We start from the raw sequence: 20,579 nt of genomic DNA, 5'->3' as shown, positions 1-20,579 counted from the left end.
AAAAAAATATTTGATAAAAATTTCATTTCGAATTTTATTATTTATTTTTTGAAAGCAGAAGCTATAAAGACACAAATGTTATTGCCAGCCTCTCGATAGAATGTTTCATTTGCTTGGCCCTCTTCGTTGGAGAGCTTGACCCGTTTGATCTGTGTTACAAGTTTTAATAGACTTGTGTCAATTTAATAGTAGGTCAAAGGGATTGGGCTAGAATATTTTTTTTAAGGAGAATTAATGTTTTTCCTTAGCAAGCTTTTATCTAGAGTAGCGGTTTTTAATCAAGGAGCTCTACTGGTGAATTCTTGAGTGTTTGAGACATTTTCCATTGAGGGGATTTAAACATGCGCGGGATAGACATACGGCTCCTGAATCTAAGACGAGACCGACGACTGATTAAGGTTTGAGTCTTTACAGCAGGAGAAACGGGCGACTAGACGGGGGCCGAAATGGTGAGCAGCTGCAACCTAGAGAGCTTCACATGGAGGAAGTCAAGGGCAGCTGTTTTCCTCGAGTGCCCGCTGATGTTTTCTAAGTTCTGTTGCGCATGAGCTTTATGTATGCTAAGTACATGCACGGGAAGAAATTAATGCAGAGCTTCTAATAAAGAGAGACAGTTGCTTCTGAAAAGCGTATGCAAATAAAACAGGATCCTAACAATCTACATGAATTGAAAAATCAACAGAATTATACCGAGATGGGTTATTTGGCATTTGAGGTTTTGGGTACAAATAGACACATTTGCGACTGTCATATTATTCTCATAAACAGATCATCTGGGCAGGGAACGGAGGACATGAAGGGCAGACAAAACCAATGATCCTCACGTCTCCTAAGTTTCTTGAAAATCTGTTTATTATTTTTCTTTAAAATGTTAATATTAAAATACTTTTAATATTAATATTTATCATTTTTCTTACTCTTATATTAAACCTAAAATGTGTCTTTCTCTTTCCTGTGCCAATTTCTTCATTTAAATTCATAGTAACATCGAATCTGCCGGCAGATCGGCCCCCATCCGGCCCCCGTCTAGTCGCCTGTTTCTCCCGCTGTAAAGACTCAAACCTTAATCAGTCGTTGGTCTCGTCTTAGATTCAGGAGACGTATGCCTATCCCATGCACGTTTATATTCTCTCACTGTACCACTTCTACTGGGAGACTGTTCCACTTACCTACCACCCTCTCAGAAACGGAAACCTTCCTTACATCACATCTAAGCCTCTAATTTTTAGATTATTACCTTATCCTAACAAGCTCTATAATTGAGTCAATGCCCCAACGCCTACTTCGTAACTTGTCCCAAGTGAACTGGAGACGAGTACCAAGACTTGTAGACATTGGCTATAATTAATTAGGGTCCAAAGCCATCAGGATGTGCTCTGTATGATAAAGGACCGCCATGACTTAAAAGTCTCAGTATTAAGAACTAAGTTTTCAGCTTGGAAACATAGTTACAGAGTAATTTGGGTGACGTACATCATCATCATCATCATCATCATATTCAGTTCTCGTGGCTACCAACAGAAATGGCTAAAAGTAAAATTTAGACGGATACAACTAATTCCAATGAGCTGGGCTTAGAAGACACAGAATTTGGTAGAAGCAACAAAAACGAGCTGTGTGATCAATTATTAATGTCTCCTATGCGTGTAATAACTATTCATTCACACTTGACCTTAATCATAAAATTACTGGCATCTGAGTCAATACGTATTAACTGCAAGGTTAAATATGTGAGCGCCGCTGATGGGCTCTGCATGATAATGGAAACATTGGGATAATCTCTCGCTACACATCAGCATTACAATCAAAATGACGTTACTCGCGAACAGCAGGTGGCCAAATGACATTCACCGAATTTCACCGCAGGGATTTCCGCCCTGTAAACGGGGGCAACAGCTATTGTGAGCTGCGAGGAGACGATCGTAACGCGGGATAGGTAATGTTCGGCTCGTTCGCTATCACAGCCGTCGGTGACATGGAAGGAAATGGTCTCCATCCATATGGTTTCCAAAGAGGGTTCATTTCGCAAAGTGAAATGTTGTTAATCTCATTATATAATGTGAACAGGTTGGACGACTGATGGTAGAAAAGTCCCATTAAAGGTTTAATTATTATAAAGAAAATATGGGCATCATTTGGCTAAAGCTGCCGACTAAAAAAAAATAAAAATATATTAAATCTGCATAAAATAAAATAAAAAATGTTTAGCTCATTCAAAGAGTTCAGAGAAATCTGATTTAAGTTCGTTAAATATATATTTAGACGTGTTAATAAAAAATGCTAATTAGACATTTCTGTATTATTAAAAAGGGATTTTTCAGAATTTTTGCCAGCAACACTTTATCGTCATGTGACACAAAAGTAGGCATGGATAGGCTGTTACCATGGGAACTGGAAAAAAAGCTTCTTAAAAGTTTCTGTGCTGTTTTTAATTGTAGTAAACCTTCAGAGGAAAGAATACAATTAAAGATCTGCTACGTTTTATTTGCTTAACATTGTAGAGAGCGTAATTAATGTTTTTGTCTAATCGGAGCTTTTCAGTGAATGGATTTTATCTGAGAATCCGATTGGTATTCAGGGCTGATATTAGAAGCAAATAATTTCCCTGTCTAGAATGAATACTGTTTCACTAAATAAGTTGTCTTGCAATAAAGAGGTAAGTCCTGGATTTTACTTTTAAAGTTCTTGGTAGCCACGCTAGTCCACATTCCTTGTGGTAGTAGCCTTTTGGCTAAGATCAAGTGTAGTTCCCCTTTGGGAAGGGGGGGACTATGCTGATCCTCTGGCCTTAGGGTTGGGAATGCAGTGGAGCCCGAGGTGTTGATTTGCCCCGGCAGTAATGCTGGAGTCACCATTTGCGGTATTGCACGCCGCTGCACATGGTGAGCGCACGGTCGCACTGGCTGTTGCTTTCCACTTACTTTTCCCCCTGAACCATCAGGTCTTGGGGAGAAGAATTTATTTTTGAATCTGGCTAGGCCAGAAATGGCCGCCCTTAAATTATTTTTTTCTAATTTATTCATCACTTTGTGATTTCACGAGTGCCCATTAATTATTTTCCCTTATTGATTTCACGGTTTTTCGAAATTCACGGCGAGGCCCCCACTTTGAGTTGGCTCACGTTTTGGCACCTTTGTTTTGGACACTGTTTCTTTTAGACGCAGTGAAGCTGGATTTTGCTGGAGGAGGATTGGGTGCCTATCGCCCCTTTCCTCTCTTCAAATAAGCCCAGCTGAGTCTTACCTTCGGGTTGACTCAAGATCTGACCCTCCCATGGGGGGGGGAATTTGTCTGGGTTCTCCGTGTGGGAACCCAGAATCGTATCTGGCTTCTGCTGCCTTATGGCACAGAGTGCAGCACCCAGGAGCACGCACCTCGGGCTCTTATAAAAAAAAAAAAAAAAAAAAGTAGTGGGGTGCTAGGCAGCATTTGGACAGACATAGACGATATTTAATGTGGCTTAAAGGAGAGTGTTAACAAGCTGTCCGTGTCCTAGTAAGAGGAGGTGTTCCGGGGGTTGCAATGCTATGACATCATGATATTATGATATCATCATATGTACTTATATGACCTGCTTCCTACACTTTGTTTCGCAGCATAAACCAGATCTACTCCTCCTGATAGGCTATTTAATTTCCTGTAAATTGTATCATTTCGCGCTCAAAAGCTATGGTTCCGTCAGATGGTTTCAACGTGTTGTTAACCAATGAAAGCCAAAAGTGTCTTTGTTCCTTGATGACTAGACATAGTCACTCGAGGAAGATTCTGGACAAAATAGATTGGACTTTCTGGACCCATCTTCCCAACACAAAAGATTATCCATTAACAGATATGCCCTACTTGCCCCTTCTGAGTGTCAGTTAATTTAAACACATTTAGTAGACACCTTATAGCATCTCCTGGTCCTGTTCCAGCTGCATACCACGGCTTGGCTTTCATGGAAGTAGAAATCAAGAAACATTTTATATGTATGACAAATACACCATGATGTATAAACCGTTTTTGTAGGTGACAGGTCAAGCCTAATACTTTAACATTCTTTTTCTTTTTACAGGATTCATTGCATTAACCTAAATATCTAACCTCTCAATATCAATAAATCAACTCAATTGAGATGTTTCAACATTAATTATATCCAACATCACAGAACAAAAACACTAGACTGACACTTGAAATGCCGTTATTGGAATCTCGCGTGATATAGGATCAGCTTTGTTGCTTTGTTCGATGAGCCTGGATAACAATATCTATTATAGCTATTCATAAAGGTTCAGGGAGGACCTTCTGAGGATGTGAGGTCTTCAAACACCTCAAACCATAACTGGTTGAGAAAAAAAAGTGATTTTTGAGTTATATTGAGTGAGCAGGACCAACGAGGAGCCTCCAACAAACTCAGATTGCCCAGGACTCTGCACTAACGTCTACATTCCAATAGAATTAAACCAGGACTCAATAAGGAAGAAGTGTAAGAAAATAATGTTGGAACCTTTGCCGATTTCAATGTATACACGTATGTGTAAGTGTCTAGTAATTGGTCCTCACAAACCCCCTCAGACACAAGCCCAGTCCCATGAAGAAAAGCATCTAAAACAATGTATATTATTATACAAATCTAAGTGGTATACCCAACCAACAAAAGACAAATTCCCAATGCTATCCATAGAATATGCAAATTGTTACCTAGATTGGTAGCCCAAACCTACCTTAAACATTGTAGCTCAAGCCTGCTGGACATTTTTGGAGACCTTATCCTACTTTATATACAAAATTACTACCGGGAACCGCATGGTGGACCTCTCCTCACCAAACACAAGGGATGGCAATGATGATTGCTTAGTTGTTGAGAGTAACAAAACAATTGTATGAAACCTCCCCTAGGCCAGCCTTGGCTCCAGAGACAGTTTGCTTATGTAAAAATAATTTGAACGCATCTCAAGACACTTACGGTTGAGGAGAAGGCTGCCATTGCTGCTTCCAAGCTTGTTAATCGCTACACAGGTATAGTTGCCGAAATGTTCCTCTGTTATATTGGAGACAGTAAGAATGGATCGCAAATTATAATTCTTTATGGTTATGCCTCTTTGTCCGTTTGTGAGTCTGGGGGGGAAAAGACATCCACATTAACCGGGTTCAAGCATGCGGTTAGTAATAAATGTCAATTAAACCATTCTTAGGATTTCACAACGAAGACTCAGGAAAGAAACCATTTTTATGGCATAAAACAGTAATACAGTTTAATAATAATTTCATCTTTACAGGGGATTGAGGACTTTTGTCACCATGGCTGGACAGGTTGAGGCAGTATAAAGTACTCCAAAAAACAGATACTTTTATAAGGAATCATTTTTTGCTTAAAATGTTACTTGTTAACAATTTCTTGTTTTAGTATCACTATCAACACACTCTCCACTGAGCCAGAGCTGATACATTCAGGTTCATATGAACAAGAGTGCTGATAATTCTTTAAGATAGAGACATAGACTTTCAGGCGAGGGCATGCAAGTTACAACAAAATGAGCAGGTCCTCGCCTAAAACTTGCAAAAAGGCAATATATTTAATAAAAATAAAGATACCAACTGGCAGGTCCTAGAATCTTTATTAAATGAGAGAGGAGGCAGACGTCCGCAATCTTCCCCTTAACTTTCTTACGCATCTCGCATCTATGCCCTACTAGCCCCATGCCTTTTTTGGAGAGGGGGGGTTTAAATCTTTGCGAAAACTTTTTTTTGAGAAACACTGACCCCCATCCTATTGGATGCAGGGGGTAGTGTAATTTAAAAAAAATATTAAAATAGATTTCCCTACTTAACCCTCCTGTTCCTTTAAGGCCTCCCATGTAGGGGGCTTGTGGCCCATCCAAGCACCCTTTGGGTGACAGGAGGGTTGACAGAGATTTTCACTCTTCTGGCACCCAAAGAGTGCCCAGATGGACCCCTTCCACCTTGGTGGAAGTGAAGGGGCAAGTTGGACTCTTCTTTACTTTAATTATTATTTTTTTTAATGATACTACCCCCTCCCACCCACAGGGCAGGGATCGTAGGAGGGGGAGAGGTGCATGAAATGGTATGAGCTTCTGGTATAATTGCTTTAGGGCTCAAAGCTCCTTGGTCAGGGGACATCGGAGGATCTCCCCAACTGGGACAAGGGCAAAAATCAGGATAGTGGGGCAGCTACCCAGGACAGTGGGACAAAAACTGTGACTGTAGGGAGACGCGAATAGCTTCGGTAAAAGAAATTAAACATAGGAAACCTTGGCCTAAAACTGAAAAACTTAGCAAAATGGAGCTGCATTGCTTAGTAAACAAAGCCCGATCCATTTTAAATGGTGAAATATATAAATTAACAAACAGAAAGTGACATTAGGAGATCGTTATTATACATGTAACCGGCAAATTCAAAAAGACACTAAATCTGATTAATTCTAGCCAGGCAGATAAAAAAAAATACCATTAATCCTTGTTTACACTGTAATTTGTCCTTGTCCAATCCTTGTGCAAACGCCTTGCGTTAGAAGTCGATCTCAGTGATGGCCGTTCTGTGTTAGTACTTGCGAACATTAGCAAAAATAAGCCATTTGTTAAACTATTTATGGATGCAGCTAATTATGCAGAAACAAAATCTTCTCTGAATTAAAACTAAACCATCCAATCAGGGATAAAAACATTAAAAAAAAAAGTATCCAGGAAAGAATTTATAACTTGTGCAATTATTATTTTTATTATTATTTTTTATTGATATAGCACCAACAACTTACGCAAATTATGTTTTGTTTATTAAATATTTGGTTATTATGCCGATTTTCTTGGTAGGGCATTTATGCAAATTTTCCCCAATTTACCCTGTGAAGACTGCATTAAAATTCTACTGTCAGGCCAAGCAGGAAGTTGTTACTGATTGTTTTTATAAACAAAACAGGAAGTTGATTATTTTTTGTTATTTTTTACAGCACCATGAAATAAATAAGATCTGTATAAATAATAATAATAATAATCAAGATCAAAACAACTCATTGGATAATAAAATATTTAATAAAAGTTAAAATAATAAAAAATATTCTTACTTTCTCTCTCCTTTGTACCATTCGAATGCTGGGTGCGGATATGCTGCTGTTTCGCATCTGATTAATCCAGATTTTCCCAACGACACCCCCGTGGGCGTAATTTCAAGAATAGTGGGAGGGACTAAAAAAAAAAAAGAGACCCCAAAAATATTACAATTAAGGCATGTAGTGATTACACAAAGGTAATAGTGTTTTTGATAATACGGCAGAAAATCAGAAAAATAGCAATTATAAAACTAATCATTTTCATGTTTAGGGGGTGTGGTTATGGGCGTGGTCAGGGCGGGTCTTTCCATACTCTTTCTGCACTATTGATAACTATTTGTGTAACTGAGTTAGATATTTAAAAGAAGAATAACAGATTGTTTCCTTAATTGTATGCATGTGATACCTTAATGAATCCGACTTCATTGTTATTTACTTTCATGTATAAGAAAATATTCTAGTGATGGCAAAGCAAAGAAAATAAGAAACTTTTGGAGACGAGTTACCCCCCTCCACAGGTCCGACCCTATTTAATATTAGAAAAGCCTCAGCTGACTCGCGCATGCATATCCTAAATGTCAAGCAAGGTAAAGCTCTCTGCAAGGTGCTGGGGATTTCATATGGTTACAAATGATATGCAAAATAACTTGCAAGAATAGGTTTTTGTCTTTTAACAATTTAATGAGCTTTGGGATTTTCATGCATATTAGTTATGTTGCCCTAATTACTCATTATAATTCTAATGTGCATTTTATATTTAATTACAATCCTTAGAAAGCTTTCCTCCGGACAGTAAATTATTCTAACCAGCGTGTGCCTAATGAATGAGAGCAGCATTTATTAAGTTTTTACACCAACATCCTATATTAGGGACCTTCAATTTACTTTTGTTGATTATCTACATAATATGATTAAACAAACTTTTAATGGCATTAATTTGGCCGGTGTAAATGGATATGTTATAGAGCCTGTCTCTGGAAACACTACTTAGAAACTTTTTTTGATTCATTAATTTTATATATCTCTCTCTCTCTATATATATCTATATATCTAATTCATTATAATTAATTTAATATATAATAATTATAATTACATTTAATTATAATTAATTACATTTATCATATAATATATATAATATAAATATGTATATGTACGTGTAGGTATATATATATATATATATATATATATATATATATGTATATGTGTATATATATATATATATATATATATATATATATATATAAAACAAAAACTGTCTGTGCTTCTTACCCTAATAAAGTTGGCAACAAATATATAAACATAATATAAACGAGAGGTTTTGGTTATATGAATTGGCCAAAGCATAATTAAGCTCACCCGCCACGTCAAGGCACACTCTCAATAGGGTGAGAACCGACTCTCACCTCCTACATAGTGGGCACACAAAGCAGTTTATACTGCTACCAAAACCCTATTGAGAGTTTGCACATATATATATATATATATATATATATATATATATATATATAAAATACTCTGCGTTTCTATGTTACTATTTCCACACATTGTACTGCAGGGTAATTGCGTTCGTCGAACCATGTTTGGAGTTCTATCAGTCTCTTTTGACTAGTTTTTGTTCTTTGCCGACGATTGAGGAGTTTTGAGCCTAATGACATTACACTTTGTGACCCATATAATCGTGGTTAAAGTGATGTCAAGCAGGAAGGAATACCGCGCACACGCGTTGAATGCCAGTGACCCGCATCGCTGTCCTCTGTCACCGAGAAGATGGAAATGTAATCCCTAAACTCTCTGAAATGCCAAAAATTAATTGTATTCTGCAATCACACATGATTTACGCGCGGACCCATCTCATTTACAAACATTTAGGAGGCTTTTGTAATCTATTTAGTCAACTAAAATATTAAGAATTTAATGGCGTTAAAAACCACCAACAGAGAGTATGATCGATGTATATCAGACTGTCTCCAGTTCTATAGCTGTTACTGTATCCATTATCCATATACCATATTTGCTCGATTATAAGACGAGGTTTTTTTGAGAGCAAATGCTCTGAAAAATACCCCTCGTCTTATAATCGGGGTCGTCTTATAATCAGACCTCAAATAGGTCTGACTATGAGACGACTAAGATCCAGATCCCCCGCAGCTGCAGGGGACCTGGATCCTCCTGTCTCCCCCCCCCCCGCCCCACTTACCGGTGCTTCTGAGTCCCCGGTGTGTAGCCGGGGCAGCGTGTAGATGTCTACGCGATCCGCGTAGACAACTTCCGCTGCAGCAGGAAGGAGGTGTGGCTAGCAGCGGGGGTTGTCTGCGTCCATCGCGCAGACCTTCCCGGTGCCGGTGCGGGGAACTCTGATCTCTGACAGTCGGGGAAGGTCTGCGCGATGGACGCAGACAACCCCCGCTGCTAGCCACGCCTCCTTCCGGCTGCAGCGGAAGTTGTCTATGTGAATAAGTGCGTGGGATCTACACGCTGCCCCGGCTACATGACAGGGAAGTCAGAAGCACCGGTAAGTTTGGGGGGGGGTGGGGGAGTGTTAAATGGGGGGCATAAGGCATTTCTGGAGGCAGAGTGCTTTGTGAAGTGCCTTTTAACCCTCTTAATGCCACTCTGCCTCCAGAAATGCCTTTTTTACCCTCTATACGCCAATCTGCCTCCTGAATGCCTTAAACCTCCCTATATGCCACTCTTCCCCATAATATGCCTTTTAACCCTCTGGCATATAGGGGTATAAGGCATTTCTGGAGGCAGAGTGGCACATAGGGGGTCAAAAGGCATATCATGGGGCACAGTGGCATATAGGGTTAAAAGGCATATCATGGGGCACAGTGGCATTTAGAGGGTTAAAAGGCATATCATGGGGGACAGTGGCATATAGGGGGTATAAGGCATTTCTGGGGCAGATGTGCATAACTGGGGGGCAGGTTGGAAAATAGAAGGAAATAAAATCAAAATATTTTTCTCAATCAAAAATAGTTTAGATGAATTAACATTTACTGGTAAAACTTTTTTCCTTTAGGGTCGTCTTATATTCAGGGTTTTTCTTTTTTTCCTAAATTAATATTCAGATTTGGGGGGGTCGTCTTATAATCAGGGTCGTCTTATAATCGAGCAAATACGGTATATCCATGTATCCAAATAATTCTTGTTAAAAAATTTTAGGGAATTAGACGACCCTACTGCCTCCTATCTTTCCTGCGGACTGGGGCAAGAAGAAGGAGATCTTCCCACTAAAAAGCCACCTTAAGGTGCAGTTCCACCAAGGGTGTCTCATAAAATATCCCCAGATAAATGCATCATGTAAAGAGATGTAAAAGAAACATATTTTCCATTATAACAATACTGTTATACCATAGCGCTCTCCTCATCGCTCTCTGTCACTTAATAATTGCATTCGAAGGCTTATTGAGATACTAGAGCTGCTTAGCAAAAGAGCCCTGTCATTCTTCCAAAGCTCCTCCTTACATCATAGCAGTCTGATATCCTACAACCACCCCCAGTGCCCTTATAGTTCTTCAAGCAAATTCCCCCCTTCCCTGACTTCTTCACATGTGCAGAGCAGATACACACTGTCAACACTAGTAAAGTTTTCATAACACAAAAATGTTACATGTGAACCACTTAAACATGCCACACGCCACACGCCACATGCTACAGCTAATTATTTATTTTCCTTTCATTGGAAGAGCAACGGTTTGCTTTGATCTGATTGGACAGGATAGTTGTAGAATCTGTGAACGTGGCTGTGATTAAGCAGTACACAGGCTATACGTTCACTGGAATTTGCACAGTTAGCGATCGTTTTTATATTTGAATAATTTGAATAATTTGAATAATTATTTTAATATGAGGTCTGATTTTTCACAGAAAGCTTTTAGATGAGTCACATGCCTTCATAAGCTAACACTCATTCACTAACCTGAGGGTTATTTCCAAGGACCTGTGATTTTAAATTGCAGGAGCACAGCCCCGCAGATTCAGCTCCATGATAGGATTAGTTAGGACTCACCAAAACTTTAACATAGTGGTAGGCTAAGCAGTATATATGGCAGTATAGGCTGATGGGATCCTCAGTATTTCCTTAGATAGGGGCACTTAAATAGAATTTGCTGGATGTGCACTGATCTCTTACTTTGTTGCATGTGCAGCATCCCTGGAATCTGCATTTATATGCCTTTGAAGGGGATTTTCTCTTTCTATGTTTTGTTAGGGATTACAGGCGAGGGCATGCAAGTGTTATGTTAACTTGTATGTATTCCTCTGTATCTCCCAAAATAACCCACTCTACTATAGTATGTTCTTAAAAAAATGAATGAAATAGGGGGTCCTTGGGACCACTTATTAACCAGGAGGGGTGGTGATTGGTCAGTGTGTGATGAGGGGTAATTAAATAATCCTTAGGAGGTATATGTCAGTTTTACCTCTCTCCTTTGCTAATGAGAATGAGGGAGTTAAATAATCTAAAAAGCCCTAGAGGAGGCATGGACCGGCACTCATTCTTGACCTTCATCCCCCATCCCATTCAGGGATGGGGTGGAGTTTAAATTTAAGTAACGCACCTTTGGGGAAATCCTCATTCTTTTATGCTTGCGTAGTGTGTGGCCGGGTGTATTGCGTGCTAAGTCCGTGTGTATGGAGTGATTTTGGGCAGCAGCGCACAAGGCATATACCCTGAGTGCCAAATCGCCAGTCTGAGCCCGCTATTATCTATTCTTCTTCCTAGGCAATCGTTATTTATATAAATCTTTGTATAGATTTCGCATCTATAGTTTCGCGAATAAAGTCTAGAAAGCATAGAAAACACCATCCATAAACCATGAAGCCGTCAGTCGTGGTAATACTTAATGCAGATCTATGATATAATGTGAACGGATGTTTAAATGAAATCCGGGGACGGTTTGAAAGCTTTACTTAAAAGATTCCAGGAGGTTATCCGAAAAAGGAGTGAAAAGGATACAAAGTATTTGGCGGAAAGAGAAAGAAATGTGTCCATAATAAAGCAAGTGTCATCAGAAATAAACTCCTGCCTGGGATGTAACTGCACCTTAACTTATTTTCATCTCATTCACTATCATTGATGTTATATTCATGGTTGAGGTCAATAAAAAAATATAGACTTGCTGCAGACTTTTAGAATGTCAATGACTACGAGAAATACTTTATAAAGCATAATATAGTTTACCGATAGACTTAAAAGGGTTTCATGCAGCAGAGAAGCCTTAATCAGGGAACTGTCTCCTTAAAAATTCTGCCTTTTTATGAAAGCCGTAATCTCAAACTAGGAAGGTAAGGAAGATTTACTTTACTGAGAGGGTGGTAGATAAGTGGAACAGCCTCCCAGCAGAAGTGGTAGAGGGTAATACAGTGAGGGTATTAAACATGCATGGGATAGACATACGGCTCCTGAATCTAAGATGAGACCAACGACTGATTAAGGTTTGAGTCGTTACAGCAGGAGAAACGGGCGACTAGACGGGGGCCGAATGATTCTAGGTTTCCCATTATTGCTAAACTCTATCTTTCCATTGTAGGGAATACTCCAAGTAATATGTTTCTATGAGTGGGGGAAATACACAGAAAACCCTTAATTGCACTACCCATGAAATCTGTTGCTGCTTAAGAAATAATAATTATTGATAATTATTATTAAATAAAATTAATAATAACAATTTACTCAGATTATTAATAATAATAATAATAATATTACTACAAAAAGAATTTAGAAATATTATTATCTGCAATATAGTTTTATTGATGACAGAATTATAAAGCTCTATGCATTTTTTTTTTTTTTTTTTTTTATTTTTTTTTTGCCGGAAATTACAGGTTCTTAGGAAAATATGTGACATTAATTCAAGTGCTTGGTAATCAGTTCTCTTCCGAAGGAAATATAGTTTAGTGGTTCTTGCGAAAGGTCCCCTCCACCCTCTTCATTAGTTTGAATGGAAAGCAAATATTCCTATGCCGAGACACGAATGGGGATTTGCCAACGTTCACCATAAACGACACCACAGAGGGTCCTCTTTATAGTCTATTAAGATCTTCCATAACATATTTTTGGGGGGAACTTATATTGCCAGCAATACGAGACTGACAAGAGTGATTGGAGTCTTACCCCTAATGAAGCCAGTCCCCAGTAGGGCCGGAGCGGAGATAATGCGGCGGACCTGGCACTTTAAGGCTGACGGCCGCACATTGCAGCATCCGCCACTCCAGATGCAGATCGGGTGTTGCAGTGTGCGGCAGTCGGCCTTAAAGTGCCAGGTCCGCCATATTATAGGGTGCTTTCGGTCAGTGGCCTATAGTGCGGCACAGATGGCCAGTCCGGACCTGGTCCCCGGCTAAGCATCCGTCGGGAAGCTCGCTGTCGCCTTGTCTCTGCTCCCACAGCTTACCCTAAATGCCGCCGCACCGTCACTCGCACTTATACCTCAGAAAGTGCAACTTATGTCTCGCTTCGGAGTAGTTTATTCAGACCACTTTTTGTGATGCCGCGCAGCACTAGGGTTGTTATGTAGGCGTCTTCGCAGAACAGCACTTTTAAGTTTCTTTACATAAACTGAGAACAGACAACGTATTCATTTACAAACCAGCTGCACATTCCTTGATTAGCCCGTAGCTGGCTCCTTTAAACATTTTATTTTTTTTTTGTTTCTCATTAATTTTATTAGGATTTCATACAAGTCAAGTTTTAGACTGACTTTTCCCGTCTCTTTCTTAAAACTGTTACATAAGTTATGGTGAGTAAAGATGACAGAAAACCCTTCCACTTAAAATTAAGGGGTAGTAGAAGTATTATTATTAAACACTCGTCTACAGACACCGGAAGGCTTGTTTTTCCCTCAGAAATCTCATGGTCCTGCCACAACCACAGGGGATTCTGGGTACCTTTTGCCTCTATATCCACTTTATACATGCACCTCTTACCCGAGTTTTGTCTTGTACAGCGGGGCGATTACTTTCCCCGTGGATGCATTCGAAGGGGGGCAGTAGATTACTTACCACAACGTCGCGTTTGAGACAAAATATTCAACAGAAAGTTGGTTGGAATTGTTTTTGAGCGGTTTCCGAAGCGGCGGAAAAAAAAGGTACATTTTATAATTTTACACAGATGAAAAATAAGGATTTGCACCAGTTTAGAAAGGGCCCTGGGCCAAATTTTGTTCTTCTCAGAAAGGATTATAATGAATAGGAAATACAGACAATAAGATTACCCCTGAATGGCACAATTTGAACATCTATCTGCCTGCCAGATCTTTTGATTATGAGTGCTCAGCGTCGCTTGTGGTTCTTGGCGGTTAACATTTCTGAAGATTAAAGAGTGGGTTCTTGCTTTGTGGAATGATTATGTGTGTCATTACGCAAAATTGTTTTGTTTTCTGAAACAAATTCTATTTACTTTTTACGGTTTTGCTAGTACGCCCACGTGGGCCAACGTACGCTTAGCTTGATGCGGAAATTGTTTTTCTGAGTGCATGTGAATTACGCACTAATTTGTCTGAATCACGCGGATACGCCTAGGCTTGGGGTTTTTTGGTCCCATAATGGTTGACAGGATGAAGAACTATAGATTAGTTTAAAGGGTCATGTTTACGAAACTATGAGATCCCTATCTCACTGTTTATTTCTGGAGAGTTTATTCTGACATCTAACATACCGGTGGGCAAGCTGGCTGCTCCACGTCAGCTGCTGGACTTGGCAACCACCATAGACAACAAAACAAATCTAAGGTTCTCATCAAGACAATCAACTGAATCATAATCATTTGCTCAATTTGGAGCAGGTTTTAGTTATCTTATGACATTACAGAGGAAAATAAAGTCCCCATCAATTTATCAGCCTAATTTTGACCCAAGGTCAAGAGCCAAAATAGGACAACCAAAAACTCCAGACAACCCCTGGTGGCTCCTCCAGTGAATTACAGTTGTGCTAAGAGAGGAAGGAGGTCTACATCTGGACTCACCTTCACATTTGGGGTGAGCCCCAAGAGATTTCCCCCAAAGGATGAAATACCATAAAAAAATTATACAAATAGTTTTGGGGTTTTTTTTACGGTATTTCATCCTTCAGGGATCTCTTGGGACTCACCCCAAGTGTAAAGGTGACTCCAGACGTGGACCTCCTTCCTCTCGTGTGCTGAGGGGGAGCTCAATCTGGCTCTGCTAACAAAGCTTTGTCTGGATTTGTTGGTTGCCTTGTTTGTATCATTTTAGGCATGTGGGTTGTGAGTTGCACTGTAGTACTGGTTATGAAGCAGCAGTTTCTTCTTATAGAAACAAAAATTTTTTCTATGATTTTTCAGCTCTGTGTATAAGCCATCCAAAGCTCCTCTGTACAGAAGTCTAAGAGGACCTAAAGGCAAAAAAGCAGCAGGTGTCTTAGATAGCTAAACGCCAGCTTGGTCCCAGGTAGTATTTCCCTTCTCTTCTTGAGTCAGATGCAAAGAACATCAAACTCTTGTCCTTAGAATACACTTTTTTGTTTAAGAAATATACATTTTCAAAAAAACTAAAACAAAATACAGTTAATTTGTATAAACAATCAGCGTAGACGGAAAGTCTCCAAAGGTCCTCTGAACTTGTGACACGTCCTACATTAGCTTAATCATGCTCACATTCCTTGTTTAACGTAAATAGACAGAACACAGAGTTTTTAACTTATAGGTATTTTGGGAAATTCAACCAAATGAGATTTGGGTCTATTCACAAAAATACAAGGTGTTTGTTGAGTTATAAAGCTGTCATTAGGCCATCAGTCGTACTCAATAAATGAAACCTTAACAGTAACACATCAATTCGCTTAAAGCTAAGATGTTATTAAATTAGTAATTTCTCTTCATTTGTGGTGAGGTCAAGGAAGCCTCCACCATTTGCTGTTGTGTTTGCACCAGTTAATTTAGGAAAATTTACACCCTTTTTAACTCAACAACCAATTGAACTTTCTTTGAATGGACAAGTTGAATATATAAATTGTTTCAAATTTTTATACAGACTTAAGTATCTTATGCATATACAATGAGAAACGTCATCTGTTCTCATAATCTGCATGATCATTCCTCCCCATTTAGCTATTTCCCCCCTTTTTTATGGTAACCTGCTTGTAAAGAAAGACAGTAAATTAATTGATAAACTGGGTTTGCCACCTGCCACAAAAGCCTCCATGACTTGAGAAACACCCAGCAACTGTATTTCCCATTCGAGACAGGGACCTCTGGATTGTATTACATACTTCCAGCAGGTGATAGCAGGGAGCAGCTATAACACAATATCTGATCCTCTTGTTTGAATTTATGTTGCCAGTACCTGCCTAGAGATACAGGATAACAACATTAAGAAAGTGAGCACTCTCTTGATCCCAGTCTTCTTCTTCCTCCTTGTGTAAGTTGGTGTGGTTTTCTGTTACAACTCAGTTGCATATGATCTGCATATTGTGTTTTACATATGGTGTGATGCATGCTGGTCTTACCTCACCGCTAGTCTGTTGAAAGGCTCTTGGAGGCTGGTGGTGATTGTTTCATCAGGAAAGCTGTTCACCACTTTGGTTCTCTGAGGTGGCTGAGGTGGCTGAGGTGGCTGAGGTGGCTGAGGTGGCTGAGGTGGCTGAGGTGGCTGAGGTGGCTGAGGTGGCTGAGGTGGCTGAGGTGGCTGATTTGAGCATCCAAGTTTGCCCTTGCAATCCTGCACAAATGCTCTTGAGGTGTATGCATGAAGAGCATTAGTGACCTATCATGGAAGCTCCTTTGCACTCCTTGACCCTTATGTGCTTGGGTGTGAATTTTTTTTCCTCAGTTGGTTGCAGGCATGTGGCTGGGTGCTTATTTACTTAAATTCACAATTTGCATTTCTTGGCTTTTTGTGACCGTTAATTATGCCTGATTTCACTTTTTTTTTGGAACACGGCGCTGATTTTTTTGGACACGATTTCAGTTCTGACGTTTTGAGCACTGCGCGGCAGAGATACTGGAATCCAGTTATTTGTTGGGAGAGGTAGTGGATGCCTTATGGCTCCCTACCTCTTCCGTACAGTGTGTCCTCCTCTTCGGAGGGGGACCAAGAAGATCCGGCCCTCCTGCAGGTCTTCTGGCTGGGAAGGTAAGGAAGGCTCTGGCACTTCCCTTCGGAGGGTGCCAGGCTCTGCTGCGGTTTCTTCACGGAAGAACTCCACGAGAAGCTGCAATGCTACCGAGTATCCCAACGAGTTATGTTTCTTACTGTCTTTGATGCTAGCCCTGCCTGATGGTTGAAGTTTTCTTTTCCTGGTGGCTATGGGGCGATGTTTTGAGATGTCTCCTATAGGAAGATGCTTTCAGGTAGTGCTATTGTATAAATAACTGTTTTGGGGGTCCCTGGAGGCACGTGTACCCAGTTGGGGTGCAGGTCGTTCCCGTCACAGCACCTTTTGCCACACATGTCAATTTCCCCAAGGTAAAGTAGTTATAAACCAAATATCTACAATTATATAGAGTAACAAACAAAAAGTACAATCTACAGTTAGTTTCAATGAAGGAATTTATTTCTCTAAAGTGGCAGATACCCTTTAAGAGGATAGACAAGCCCGAAAAAAAATATTTTCCCATAAATTAAAATATTTAAATATTTAGAGTTAGTCTATGCAGAGAAGGCATTTTAAAAAATAAAAAATTATATATTTTTTTTACAAATATATATTTTAAAATAGCTGTTATTCCCACCTTTCTATTATAAATTGAAACAAAAAATAATGTAAAAAAATTCAAACTACCCATTATTGCCTTAAAACCAAGTGCGGGAGAACAGAGACGCGTGTATGGCGTGTTACAGTAACACGTCCCGGTTTTAATCTTGTATGATATGAGAAGTTTTCCCACCGGTATTCCTAATGGATTAAGCTAAAAGAAGCCATAAAAAAAAAACTCTGATGAAACTTTCATATGAACCCGATGTTTCCAGAATACAAAGCCTTTCAGAGCGTGATTTACAGAGCAGCTTAAAATGTCTAAGTAATTACTAATTTAGCATCATAAATTCAGAACAGATAATAAAATGTTTATTTGCCTATAAAAAATTAATGGCATTGAAAAGGGGAAAAAACCCGAATGAGATAGAGTGTAATTATATGTAATTATTATGCATTTTACTTATATTATGATGATTCTGTATTGCCATAGTAAAGCAGGTTTAATAAAATAATCATTTTAAGTTAACCATTACTTAGAAATATATGAAGAAGTAACATGTAACAGAGATTTGTTACAGTTTCACAATGTATTCTGTAGGAAGATGCTTTCCGGTAGTGCTATTGTATAAATAACTGCTTTGGGGGTCCCTGGGTCCATGGAGGTAAGCGACTGACCTTTCGGAATGTTATCTCCGTAAAACCTCATTGCGTGGTTGAAACTTAATATTGGTTTTGCCAATTTGTGAATAATTAAATCTACTGCTTGTGCTGCTTAAGAAATGGAACCCCAAATATTTACGCTTGGGGTCCATGGAACATTAGAGATTTATGAATATTGCTACAGTTATGGCTAATTTCAGGGTTACTGGGGCTGGTTCTGCTGGGAGCAGATAAATAATTGCCTCTCCTATAGGAGTAGAGGTGTCTGGGGCTAATAATTTCCCTGGGGGTTCACCACAAGTGTAAAGGTGAGGCCAGATGTGGACCTCCTTGCTCACCAACTGCTCCTTTCTGAGAAGACTCATCATGGTTAAAAACAGGGATTTTAAGTTGAGGTGGTCCCATGCCTTTATGTATGTGGTCTGGGGCTAATAGCTTGATGTCTATGATAGAGACTAGGAGACCCATGCCAGGTCGGCCTCAACCTCTCTTCCCCTGTCTATATGTGTTCTGATACTTCGCCATCATAACCTGTTAACCCACCACTCGCCATGCTTCTTTGTATGTATCTCCTTCTCCTATAGCCTCTCCAGTCTGTGTTTAATTGATGTGACGGCTCGCCCAGCTGGGTGGAAAAGTGGCTGCGTGACATATATTATTATCACAAAATTACAGAAATTGAACTCTGTCCCCAAATGAAGTCATTCGACGGCTATTTGCAGATCTGTTGAACATACTGTAGCAGAATTATTTCTTGTGGCCGTAGACTAGAGGAACACCAGCGATCCATTGTTCTAGTCATTAATTACAGTGATTTGCAGAGTTAGCTCCTACTTAGAGTAATTCAAGGGCAATATAACCCAAATCAATCAATTAATGGGTAAGCTAAAGCCATCAAGTCTAATATATCATACCATGGGGTAGAGAGAACAGAGCGGCTCGAATTATATCGGCATTATGGAACGACGAGAGAGACTCGAAGAGCTTTGAAGAGCTCTTTTCATTCCAAAGCACCAATAGAACCAGTAAGCCTAAAGCTATTTTGGGTAAAAAGTACCAAACAACAGGCATAAGTAAAATGTACTTTTTTTCTTCTCTCATCAGACAGACGTTCACCGGTCACCGAAAGGATCTGAGTAGCAACTAAATATGCAATGAAAGTTTTTATTGCACCATCTCGTAAAACCTTATTAAAAACCGAGTCACCGGGGATTGGATTTAACACCATGAGTGGTAGTTATATTTAAAGGCTCCGTATCGGCTCCGAAGGGTAAATCCTACGAGGGCCGGAATAGATATGCAAATACAGAGCCGGGAAACGGTAAAAGAATTTAATATTTCTAATTTCAGTGCAAGCGGGATACGGCTTTTAACCCTTAAAGGCAAAGGAACAATTCACAATTAATTATCTATTATAGCAACGACCTTATTTTCTACACGCAATTTCACCACAAAAAAAAATATATATATTAATATATATATGTACAAAAAGCAAAAGTCTATCCACAGATATATTTAATATTAAATCTGCTTCTGTTAGCGAAATGATCCTAAAATTCAGGAGAGTTGGCACAACTTTAGCATTTACCCCTATGTATTGTTAGTTTGTCAACTTAAGAGGGGAAATCTCATGCTATAAAGCCATCAATCTCGACTGGGTTTTGATGTCATAAAAGGAAAGTATGAAGAACTGACATTTGGAATTCTGACACACACACAGCTGGCGCTCGCGGAAATACTCAGCTTCCTCCAACTCTCTTTATCTTCTCTACCTCCCTCGCAAAGTATATAAAGAGATGCTCAAACAAACATATATGATTGTGTATGCAACATATATAACATATTTCATATGATCTATACGTTTAAATGTTCCATGAAAATATGCCGACCTTGTTACCACGAGAGAGGAAAATTCCGAGGAGCCGCGTATGCATATAGAACACAGAGATTTTCAATGGCAGAAAGCCTTTTATCTGTTCATATATGATGTGGTTTGGTACCTTCTGCTACCTTCTGTTCTCCTGCGGGATTAATTTAAACATCAAAATCAAGCTGTTTCTGCTCTGGATTTCTAGGAGTTTAATGCGTCTGTAGAGAGGGCGAAGTGTAAGAGGTGTGCGGCGGGGTTATAACTCCAACAATCCATATTATAAAAAATCAAATAAAAATAAGGATAGAATGGACATCCAATGGGAAACAAATATCCTTTACTCT

General features: G+C 39.4%; 1 protein-coding gene across 2 annotated transcripts in view; it reads right to left on the bottom strand.

Annotated features, from left to right (window-relative positions):
* Window positions 1-20,579, bottom strand: part of LOC149278412 (neuronal growth regulator 1-like) — a 204,470-nt gene that overhangs the window by 34,075 nt on the left and 149,816 nt on the right. For both annotated transcript variants that reach the window (XM_089501997.1, XM_089501998.1), the window contains exons 5-6: window positions 7,062-7,182; window positions 4,946-5,097 (exon numbers count right to left, since the gene is read on the bottom strand). In XM_089501997.1, coding sequence (XP_089358123.1) covers window positions 4,946-5,097; window positions 7,062-7,182 — 273 coding nt within the window. The remainder of the gene's footprint in view (window positions 1-4,945; window positions 5,098-7,061; window positions 7,183-20,579) is intronic.

This window comes from Sceloporus occidentalis, unplaced genomic scaffold, assembly GCF_023333645.1.
Source record: "Sceloporus occidentalis isolate IW3139 unplaced genomic scaffold, rSceOcc1.0.p SCAF_190, whole genome shotgun sequence".
NCBI lineage: Eukaryota > Metazoa > Chordata > Lepidosauria > Squamata > Phrynosomatidae > Sceloporus > Sceloporus occidentalis.
The sequence above is the reverse complement of the archived record's forward strand: the minus strand, read 5'-3'. Positions and strand labels throughout refer to the sequence as shown.